Genomic DNA, 12,310 nt, shown 5'->3' on the forward strand with positions numbered 1-12,310 from the left:
CAAGGTATCCAAGATTCACACTTTGCATTTTTGTTAAGGAAAATGTACCCCCAAAAGTAAAAAACTGAAGAACGTTTATCACTGCCGTTGGCGGCGCAATGCGTATCTTTTTTTTCAAAGCCGTTTTCCTCGAAAAGACGTTGGCGAAGATTGGCGGGACACTGTTGAAGTTCCTGCGGCATATCTTTGGAATAAATTTAGCTACAAAAATAAATTTGGTATCATTGGAAATCCAAAAATTTTAGCTTTAACATGATGTATATAACTTGAAGAGTCAAAGGTGGGGGTTATTTCTCATTATGCTATGGCAGGTCACATATGTGTTTGTAGCCAGTTTGAAACGAGTACATTTAGAACTGGCTAGGGGTCTAGATGGCATTATCTATGACAAGGGCCCTGGCCAGTTTATGTTGTACTTACTTAATACCGGTCATGCACACATACACACTGTACCAGTATTTATTCCCATTCAAAAATACTTTTTAGTCAAAAAGTCAAAACAAGTCAAAACTAAAAAAAATCCAACGATTTTAATTTCAACAATTTTGTTCAAAACACCCTCTAGCCGTGTCTATGGGGTAGCAATTAAAATATCCTTATGGAAATTGATGCGCGCACGGCGTGTACTGTGCGATGTGGTGCAGAATGCAGGAATTGTGTTTAAAACCGACCGGTTTAAACCACCCACATGTCAGGCTCTCGACTAATAGGAATGGGTAAAACTGTCTAACATGTAGGAATGAGTCATCATACATGTACAAATGTATGACTTTAACGCTGGAACATAGTTTGTGCAAACATCCATTCCTCTAAAATGCATGAAAACCGCGAGACATTCCTTTTTGGTTACATTTCTGTAAAGACCACCATTGGAAAAGTTCCAAAACTGAGGGCGCTGTTGTTGTGATGTCATTTATATTAAGGCACATGCCAGCTGCCTGTTGATTCGCATAAACAGCAGCTCAGCCCTGTTGAATTTAATAGATTGATGAAATAAATGGAAATCGAAAAAGCCAAAACTGGTTCCTATAGCAAATATCATACCAGTATACCGTTATTAACACACACACACACACATTCTGGAATTTGTATTCCTGTGGAGACATTTCTTTGTTCTCGTGTAGTAAAGTTTTCGAGTTTGAAATTGAAGTTTCAAAATGCTCTTATTTTAACCAGAATTAATTTCCTGGGCTGAAATTTGGACTTAATATCCCTTTTCTAAAACTCTTCCATTTGCGACAAATCAACCCACCTTGGAAATTCCTAGTTTTTGAGTAAAATCCATATATCTATTTCGTGAAATTCTTGTGGAGACGTATTCATCTATAGAAATTGTCCTGTGGAGACCTATACAATCTTTTGTTCCCTATTGTGAAAATGTCTCCACAAGGATACAAATTTGCGCTCACAGAGGGCCATTATTCACGCACTAAAACTAAACTTTCTTGGATGGTTAGGGCCATGCATTAGTCGTCCGCTATCATGTGTACATGTACCGGTACATATGTACATGTAGCTGTTGTGACAAATCACATTCATTCTCATTCATGCAGTCATAACCATTTTCATAATGTTATTGAAATCAGCAAGCGCGCTAGAGCTGACAGTGCAAATTGGATGTGTCCGCTTCAATCCATCAATTTTGAATGGGCCATTTGGGTACAGCTCTGCAAAGTCAATGGATGAGCAGCGCATGTGTGCTACAGCATCAAACAGGGGGTCATGGGTTCGAGTCACTCTGGTGTAGACTACAGATGGTGAATACTTTAGGTATTGCGAAACACCAATTCTTGCATGTCGAGGATCAGGCGCTGTTTCAATTCATGAACTTTCACAGCTGACTCAATCAGTCACAGGTGAAATGTTGTTCAACTTCAAGCAAGTAATTTACATGTACGTTGATTGTCATATTTGGGCGCGAAATACAGTTGATGACCATAGTTTGACTAACTTTGCTCGACCAAAGGGTGGTTGGACTTTGTACTCTGGTTGATTCTTTGGACCATGGGGCACGGTTCCATCGCTGGTTACCAATAGCCACGTGCATCGTAAAGCAGGGAGCAAGGACTAGGAGATTTACAGGCGTTTCTTCTTACCGGGGGGGGGGGGGGGGGGGGGGGGGGGGGGGGGGGGGGTAGTGCATGTGCACAGACATAAGCTACATGTACGTCACAAATCAACCACTACAGTAGTGGACTGTACACGGTACCGGTGCTAATAGAATTCCTGCCATTGCAAGACATACATGTAGGGACTTGAGCAAAATTGAGACAGTGTCGCCATGCTCTGTGAAGGCATCATTGATTTCCATGTGTGCTCACATAAAAAATAAGTTTTGTATCTCCTTGCCACACGCATGTGAACCAATGTATGTATGCATGTATACATTTTGCCCTGTCACCCCCTCCCCTGGCTCTCCATGTTTAAGTACTAGTTGGGCCCCCCCAAAAAAGTCTCTGGTTTCTGGTATGGAGCTTGCCCAAAAAGTGGTGCGGCGACACAGCTTTTTTTTTTTTTGAACCTGATTTTTTTGCTTCAAATGTCGGCTGATGACTGCAAATGGTGCCCGACTAAACTTAGTGCAAATATATGGGGGTCCAGAGAGGCCACATAAAGCTTATTCTCGACCATAACCCAATCTAAAAAACGTTAAAATTGTGCAGCAGCAGGATTCCAGTCAAACCAGTGAGTTTGGCGGTTTTGAGACATCTTTCATTGAAAAAAAACCTTTTTCATTTTGCCGACGCGCATGGCTACGGCGACGCGCGCGCATACCAGAAACCGGAGACTTTTTTATTTGGCCTTGTGGATTAGGACTCTTTTTGAAGCTACACTAGTCTTGACACCATGGATGATGGCCCGGCAGGTGTTATACCAGCAAGCCTTGAACCAAGAATACCAGTACATCCCTAAGCTTGGACGAGGCAATGATGTTAAAATGATGATCCTTTGCTAAAAAAAAATGGGTTAAAGTGGTCAGAAATTGCCTCAGATCGCACCACAAATGGGCCCCGAACCCACGCTGTTAAGGCTTCGTGCTTAGAGCTTGCATTAGAATGACAACTTCTGATCAAGCTCCATCACCAAATTCTCACTCTCTCAGCTCTTACTCAAAGTTGGCAACCCTGGATGAGGTCAAACACCTCGGTCTGGTCTGACAAGGTCACAAATCAAAACTGGCCATCTCTAATTTTCAATGAATTAATTGCAATGACAGCATGAATATTACATAACTGTCCTCCGATGATCCTTGATCTGTGGCATCCTCTATTCACAGTCAGCAACAAAACCTCAATGAGTTTGAAGCTCATAAAACCTCAATGGTTTCTCTGTCGGGATCAGCAAAAAATAAAAAAGTACAAAGGAAAACTTTTTGGACCGTAGCCGCTGGTGGGAAACCGCCCATGCAAACAGCATTCAGACTGAATTAATATCGTATTGTTGGTCGGATTACAATGCCATTGAGGCACTAGACCAATTAAACTGATGAATGGACGAGCGATATTTACTGGGATTTCACACCGAGTTCACATGCAGGTTAATTGTTGTAATGCACGTAGTCCTAGACCGTTACAAACACATGTCTACATCTACAATTTTTGCATTAACAGTAACCTTGTGAATTGTGACCGACATTAAACAGACGAATGCATAAACCAGCCAGACTCAAATTTACTTAATTTATTTAATTTGAATTTCTGGGCCTGAATTTCAGGTAAAAATCTAACTGACTACAGGGCTAGTCACTCCATAGTCTTAGTCCAAGGCGTTACTATCTGGTGTTTGTTACGCATGCATTACATGTATGTCCACTTTTGTACTTCAAAAATATTCCATCAACAGAGGGCGCAATTTACAGGACGAGATCTACAGTGCTATCTGATAATGGTACCCGGTACTGTAGTAACAAATATCGAATACATGTCCAAGAGAATCCATACCTACTGGAGAAACATACTCCATTACAGTATCGAATACATTATGGAATCGATTACAATTAACAACTTCGCGCCGGGAATATTTTTGCCGAATTCACAAAAGGCAAAATTTTCCAGCCAACTTCTGATATCATATACACCACAAATACTTTACTGATTCGCAAGAGTCATTTCAACATATTTGTACGATACTCTGGGGTGTGCACTGAAGCGTAAATTGTACAACAATAGACCGTGCACAATGACCAATTCAAGATCAACACACGGTCCGCCTCCACAGACTTCATGTGTGTACACGTACAAAAGGCACGAGGGATTAGCATGTTTAGACGTCACCCGGAGGCGAGGGAGTCGAGGCAATCTTGACATCTTAACCCGTCAGCCGTGTCTGTGTATAAAAACAGCCAGGGCATGTTATCACATCCTCCGACCTGAACTGGTTCAACAACGTCTGCGATGAAGGTCTTGAGAGCAAGACTAGTCACTAAAACGAAATTACTTGATAAGAAGCATTTTTAAGACTCGTGCAATGAGAATTTATATTTTGAAGTTTTAATAAAAAATAAAAAAAGGTACTTTTTCAAAAGTTTCATGTACATCACAACATTCTCATATTCTGCGTCACCAATGGTCACTTGGAAAATGGGTAACCATCATGAAATCCCATGCCACATAGCCCCAAAACAACCATGACCCACATCACAGCAGTTAAGAATTGTTATAAATAAATGAAAATGGTTTGTCTGCAAAAGCTTGTATCTGGTCTCTAGAATTACAAATTGTATTTGCATTCAAGGGATTCAAACTGGCAGATATCATTATTGACTTTAGAGCCTTTCTATGCACTATCGTATTATTCCTTATCAAAATGGCCTTGTTGGTTGACATAACAAACAATTCATCATCTCTGTCAACTTCACCTTTGTTCAAACCAGGGCAACTAGCATTCCAATTTGTTTCAACAAAGCTGACTGTCATATTTTGTAGACTTTTTTGGTTTCTCAAATCTGCGTTAAACCAAAAGATGCAAGTTGATGTTGATGTTGATATCCTGAATAAGGGAAATACAAAACATATGCCTACCAGTAGCTTAAAAGTTAAATGAAAGGATGTTTTTATGAACGCTTAAAACGATTCAGACTAAGTTTAAATGTAGTTTGAGTAAAGAGGTGTCTTTTGTTTAAATTATATTTGTGTATTTTCATTATCCTTTTCTGTTACAGGAATGTATTTGAGTATTTGAGCATTTTGTCTTTATATCTCTTAGAAAGTACAATTGGGCAAAATTTCCATTTAATCTACATGCATGTACACTTTAATAAAAAAAGAAGAAGTAAAGTTGTTCAAATGAACTTCATGCTGCCTCATATTGAATCGAATGCAACAATTAAAAACTCTGACAAGTACCGATATCTCAACAACAAAAATATCAAAGGAAGTGTACCGGTACATGGTGTGTTCCTTTTATAGTAACCCATATTTTTCAATGCGTACAATATTATGTAATATACGGTAAATGATGCCCAAAGCATTTCCTTAAAGCCGGAGTCCATCATTTGCAGCTATCCAAAAAAGTAACTGGCGTAATTATTGTTGAAAAACATACTGGTTGAAAGATAGTAAGGGGACGAAACTCCCTGTTAAATTATTCTTTCTGGCAAGCTCTCATTTTGGAGAAATCAACGAAAGAAGGCATTTCCAACGGTGCATCTTAAGAAGCACCGTAGGAAAATTTAAATTAGTAGTTCGTTTTGTTATTTGACGCAGCGCACGCAAGCATTGGCACGACGCACATGCGAGCGCGGTTGCTATAATTCGTCGGATCAGTGCGCGACATCGCGTAAAGCTGCAATTCAAATCAATTCAAAACATGATTTAGCAACTTTTGATTTGAAATTGAGATCCTAGAATGCTGTTTTTCTCGGAATATACAGCTGAAGCTGAGCTGAAACTTCATCAGGTTAGTTGTTCAGTATCCTTCAGTAGATTGTGAACACTTTTGTTGCTTCAAACGAACAAAATGCACAAATTACAAATGATGGACTATCGTAAATGCCGATTCTGTGACATTTGTTTTGCTGTAGAAATGTTGTACAAATTGAAATGCACATGTAAAGGTCTACAGCTGTATACAGGTACGTGTATAAACTTTTTTTTTTTAAAGTCTTTTACCTGAACTACAAGTACATGTACAGTGTATGCATCTTTCAAAACATGTACCGGTATGGTAGGGCCAATGGAGATGGAGATCAATTTTAAAATTCCTACAATTTTTCCATGTGTGTCAAAAATCAGAAGGTTTATTGAAAATGCTTTTCAGATACTCTTGTAGTTTCTGACTCTTATGGTGCCAAATGGGTCAAACATGTTACAGTGACACAAATCTGGCCATTATTCTCTAGTATCCAGGTTTACAGCAGCCCTTACTGTTGACCTTTGACCCTGTGCGACCTGTCCGTGCACTGAGTGATACCACTTTATGAAAATATACAGTCCTTCAAGAGGATGGACATTATCCTCCTGTACAAATATGCAACTAAATGATAATTTGTCATAAGAGCCGGAGGACATACGGTGTGCATATTTTCGGCTTCAGATTTCACCCATGCTGAAGACATAAATTGCAACAGATGGAAGAAGAATATCTTAAAAAAAAAATAAAAATTGCAGGCGCCGGGCTATCAGTATCAACAAACATTGTTGGTGGGCTTAGATTTTATACATTTTTTCAGATGCACTTGTCTGAAGTGATTGGTTGTGATTAAAGGCTTGATGGAGGTAATCATTTCAAACATATTTGTGTGCTAGAGTTGTGAATCCTTCATGGGCCCCATCAATCGTCACGACAAGTGGGAAAGTAGGTTTTATGTTTCCACTTTATAGGAATTTACTGATACAATTAATTTACATTTGTTTACATGTAGGTATGATTTACACTGTGTTGTAATTGCTCTTTTATTATTTACGTACAATGTATACGTACATGTCATTTTCATATCTTTTATAGTCTGAAAGTTGCTTTAAGATTTTTGTTTAAAGGGAAGATACAACATTTGCAAACATCACAAAACGAAATGATCAAATTATCACAAAATACCATACTGGATTGTTAGGGAGTGACAGTCTAAAGCATCCTGTAAAATCATGGCTCCTGGTGTGCTGACATTTTCAAGAAAAATGGTATTTTTCCAACGCTGGTCGGCCAACCAGCGTTGGAGAAAACTGGCTTTTTTTCAAAAACTGCTCCCTTTTTTTCATAATTAGTTATTCTGCATTTTCTTTGCAATTGATTACACAACTGTGAAAGGGTACAAGCCTGCTAGACTGATTCTCTGACCTTACAATTCCCCAAAGTCTATAAATTCTCCATTTCATCTTAAATGGGGTCAGGGAACCAGACTACAAGAACATGAATGGTTTTCTTGGTTTTTCCAGCATCTACAAGCCCAAAACGTGAAACAAGTCATTTTAAACAATATTTGCTTTAACAGACTAATCCTCCAAATCGATTTATTTCTGAAAAGTGCAGCAAAAGCAAATGTTGTTCTTTCCCTTTAACATCAATATTCATATTATTATGTTATTCATTGCATGAACACACACAGCAGGCCTATCGATGTACCTTATAAATGTACATTTTTATGTAATGGATACATTTCAAATATACATGTACATGTATGTGGCACACATTGTTTTGCTTTTAGTGACTCGCAAGTACAATGCATATATACTTGCATTCGGTATGGATTGCATTCGTTATGCTCTAAACAGTAAAAATGCAAAACACGCGACTGCAACTGCCTCGGGTATGTTGCTGTCATTGGGAGTACCGGCAGCTGCACATGTTCGAACTTGTGCACATTCAGTACGCCAATTCATCATTTCAAACTCTGTAAGCGTTGTTCCCCCAACTTGTCATGTTGCTTTTTCAGACGATTTATTAAAATAAAATGAACATGTACATGTACTACACTCATGTCCGTGTACATGCTTACACGTATGTACAAGTACATGTACATGCACATGTATACTGTGCAAAGCTTTCCATTCAAACATGATGTATGCTTTCCAAAATAGCAATTGAATTCCACTGTATGCATGTACAGGGCACATGATGCATATTCTACAAAAAAAAACATGATTGTAAGTGACATGTGTACTAAAAAACCTTACAAGTAGGGAGGGGCTACTTAACAAGATTACAGAACGTACCCAAGGGCCCAATTTCATGAAACTTTAATAGTCCTAGGCATACATGTAAAATATATACCATGTACCGTATATGTACTTGAAACATTTACAGGAGATTTTGCCTGCATTTTTTGTATACTAGTACAGTGTATGTAAAAGCATTTGTTAAGCAAATTCCCATGCTCAGCAGCTCAACCACATTGGTCTAAGCAGATAATTAAGAGATCAAGTCCTGTCTGGCAAGTCTACTGTCTGGCACTAAGACCCCGTTCCCACTTGATCCACCAATTGGGGGATCTGATCCACCTTTTGCCAAATTGCCGGATCCGATCCCCCAATTGGTGGATCAGATCCGGCAATTGTGTGTAGTGGGAACGCTAACCGTTATAAGGTGGATCAGGATCAGATCCACCTTTTCTGATCCACCTCTGGACCAGGATACAGATCCCCCAATTGGTGGATCAGATCCGGCAATTGCCGGATCACGATCAGATGGGAACGCAAAAGGTGGATCTGATCCGGCAATTTGACCTGTTAACATCCGCCCGGTGCACGAGTGGCGCGAAAATGTTGCGGTCTCATGAACGAAGAAACACGTTTTCAGGCGTGTAGCTCATGTGAACATTTCCAGCGTTTACAACATGCACAATAAACAACCGCTGAACTACGGGCTAGCACCGCGCATGCAAAAGCGCACGTGGTATCCTAAAACTGCACTATATAGGCCTTATTTTTGTTGCGTGTTCGTCCATTACTAAACCTTTTTCATTCCTGAAATTTTACTTATTTTTCCATCCATAAATGACTCTGAGTCCGCACTCACCAAAAGACTTTGGCACAGGATCATTGAAAAGCTTACGAGTATGCGATGAGAATAGTGCCAATAACGCGGTACGTACGGAGGTGACAAATCTGAAGTATTGATTATAGAAAATTGGAAAATGATGTCGTAGTACATCATGTGACCGTTTCTAACCAATGAGAAGCTTCAGAACCAGGGAATCCCTTATCGATGCATTGGTTTCTGCCGTGATGTCACACGTGAGCGGCTCTGTTGGATTTTACCTTTTAATTTATGCACGCACGGATCCTCTACGGATCCGTGATTTATGTTGGTGAATTCGCGTAATTTTTGTATGTGAATTCTGATAGTGCTGTTTGAAAACTGACCCATCCTGGCCTAGCATGCAACCATGCAACAATGGCACTCCCACAGAGCGCGCGTAATTCCGAACTCAGTGACTTTTCGGACCCAACATTTCCGTACGAAAAGGTGGATCAAGCATAAGTGGGAACGCGACTTGCGGTTTCGTTGCGGTAAGATAACGATCACACCAAAATGCCGGATCTTGATCCACCTTTTTCCAAATCAAGTGGGAACGCGGTGTAAGTGGTACTGTTTATTCAACAGATAATCCCTGCTATGCTGTCTTGCCACAGACAAGCTTTCACAGATAAGCTGTCTAACCTACTTTTTGGGCTCCAGTGCATGCAGTACACTACACAACAGGGGAGAGCATGTAACTGTCTTATAAAACCCTTTCAAACCTGGTTCACTCAAGCATAGATTCTTGAGGCAATTCCAAGGCACTGTTGTTGAACTGTAAAGCCCGGCGCACACCTTTCTGATTTTACCATCGTACAAAAGTGTGCGCTGAAAATTCGGACTGATCTGACCGTAGATATTTATGTTTACCAATCAGATTCACAATTACAGGCATGCAACTGGATAATCACAAAAAAAGAGGAAATTCACATTTTTCCCAGACTTTGTACAGGGTTTTTCTATTTTCAATGGCACACATGGGAAGTAAAAAAAGAGGAAATCAGCTGATCCGAGGAAAAGTTGCATGCCTGCAATTATCATGTGACCGATTTGTGGACGGAATCGGGCATGTGTGCGGGTAACGTTGTGGTGTAACTGCAACGGTGGAAAAAACGTACCGGGATATGGTGATCCGGGAAACCGGTAAAATCGGGAAGGTGTGCGCCGGGCTTAAGCAGAAAAGTTGTGCTTATTTTTTTCCTGAAAACATTGTGCTAATCTCACAGCATACATGTACATGTATGAACATGTCATTTTCATTCTCAGTGAAACAAACTTGTGCATTCACAGATGTAATAATGTTGCAAAAATTCTGCATCTTCAAGGCTGGTTAATACCCCTCATGAAAGCAAATATATAAAAGTTGAACACTTTTGAAACTCTGGCGAATTTCGCAGCAAATGTTTCTGATGTCAAATTTGCTTCACATTCGCGTGAAGCGCGCATTGTATGAACCGGCCTTCAGTTACATGTATGTTTTGTATATTTTCATATTATTTTCTGCTTGCAATCTCCGTGAAATACATTGTAGAGAGAGGTTCTGTTATACATGAAGTAGAGCGCAACAAAAACGAAACCAGGTCTGGATCTTTTTACAGAGTGTGAAATCAAAGCTTTCAGTTGTGAGATATGGTCACATACATTTACATAAACTGTGCGTGTATACCGGTACATGTGCGCGTATCTGTATGATATCAGCACATCACATGTGGAAAGATGCTATACATCCAGGCATGAAATGCTGTCAAAAAGTTTATTAAGTTCCCTAATCAGAGGGAAAGACAAAAAGTGGAACTCAGTGAAAAAGCTATGAGTACTACAAGAAAAGAGAAGACCGCACATATCTGTAAGTTTAAAAATTATGGAAACTATGGAGAAGGCAACCAAATTTCTTTTTGAGATGAAATCTGGAATTCAATTTACTACCTTTTGGAGGGTTGACATCAATTCCTGATCTATAGAGGGCCTCCTCCGACTGCCAGTCAAAGTTCCTCAGCCACGTCCTCGCGCTAAACAGTACCACGAGGGTGGCGGCGGTCACCACGACAACCGTCTTTTGCCTCCCTGGGCTCCGCCTCCATAGCTGGTGGATCGCTTCGGCAACCAGGAGGCAGAAGCCCATGCTTGGAATGTACAGGACCCGCTCGGCGATCACGAACCCGACGTAGAAGAAGAGGTTGGTGGCCGGGAGGAACGGAAGAATCATAAGCACCATGCTGACGATGACCACGTTTAGAATTTGCGTCCTCTCATTAAAACTCGGTGGGACTGCGGTATTAGGTCTGTTTGCTGATGAGACAGTCCGTGGGTGATGGTGACTTTTCCGCTGGCTGTTGCCCTGTCGCTTTCGAAGCGAATACAAGGTCTCATGTCTGACGCCATTGTGTCTGACGCCATTACCGTTACTATTGTTAAAACTCGGACTTGGAATGTACGCGTGCCCATTTCCGGCATGTCCGTTTTTCTTTTCGCTCGTTCCGTTCCGCGATATACTGTGCCCGTTACCTATTCCGTTTGCTCTGCCGTTACCTAAGCAGTCTGAAAAATCTGAAGTCCTGAACTTCATTTGGTCAAGCGATTCTTGTTCGTGGTATAAGTCTTCCAATTCTTGGAAGCAGTACCATGCAAACGCAGCCAAACTGCCGTAAAATATTAAAGTGAACAAGTTTCGGATGTCGGCCGGCGACTCGATCAGGGGCACTGCTTCCATGGACCAATCAAAGCTTAGATGGTAAGGGCAGAGCAAGAGCCAGAGGTTTAAAACTGGAAGATGGAGGAATGTTAAGAGTCTTGTCTGGAAGTTCTCGTTGCTGGCCGCTGGGTTGTCAGAAGGGGCGAAGTGGGGTGGCTTGTTGCCCATAAAATGCAGACGGAATGCTAGCAGGATGGCTATGCCGACTGCTTGGGATAGGATGCCCTCCATCAGATGCCGGCAATCCTAAAATTGACCAAGAAAAAAAAAAGAAAAAAAAAGGAGATTAAAACATCTGCATTATTTGTACTGCTTAGAGTATTAACAAATATGCCAAGATCTAGGGGGACGCTCTTCTGAAATACACTATTAAAGAGCTTACAAATGTTTATGCTGTAGTTAAAGATGTACTGTCCATGCTCTTCAAACTTTTTTATTTGGGGGGGGGGGGGGGAGAGGACGCATCTACAACCTTCTCAAAAAGAATTTCATTTTTGGTTGCTTTCTCACAGGAACAAAACACTGAATGCTGCAAGTCGACTGTTTTCTGGTCCCTACATTATCATTTCTTATAGTGGAGCAGTATTCAGCCCACCCTGCAAAGAAAAAAATATTGTCAGGCTGCAAATAATGTGAGACTAGTACAGTAATTAACTAAATTTC

General features: G+C 40.5%; 1 protein-coding gene across 1 annotated transcript in view; it reads right to left on the reverse strand.

Moving 5' to 3' along the window:
• LOC119721569 (protein O-mannosyl-transferase TMTC2-like) overlaps window positions 1-12,310 on the reverse strand; it is a 61,951-nt gene that overhangs the window by 9,795 nt on the left and 39,846 nt on the right. Inside the window, exon 3 of the mRNA XM_038191648.1 lies at window positions 10,882-11,893. Within this exon, the coding sequence (XP_038047576.1) occupies window positions 10,882-11,893 (1,012 nt within the window). The remainder of the gene's footprint in view (window positions 1-10,881; window positions 11,894-12,310) is intronic.

This window comes from Patiria miniata, unplaced genomic scaffold, assembly GCF_015706575.1.
Source record: "Patiria miniata isolate m_02_andy unplaced genomic scaffold, ASM1570657v1 HiC_scaffold_13, whole genome shotgun sequence".
Classification (NCBI taxonomy): Eukaryota; Metazoa; Echinodermata; class Asteroidea; order Valvatida; family Asterinidae; genus Patiria; species Patiria miniata.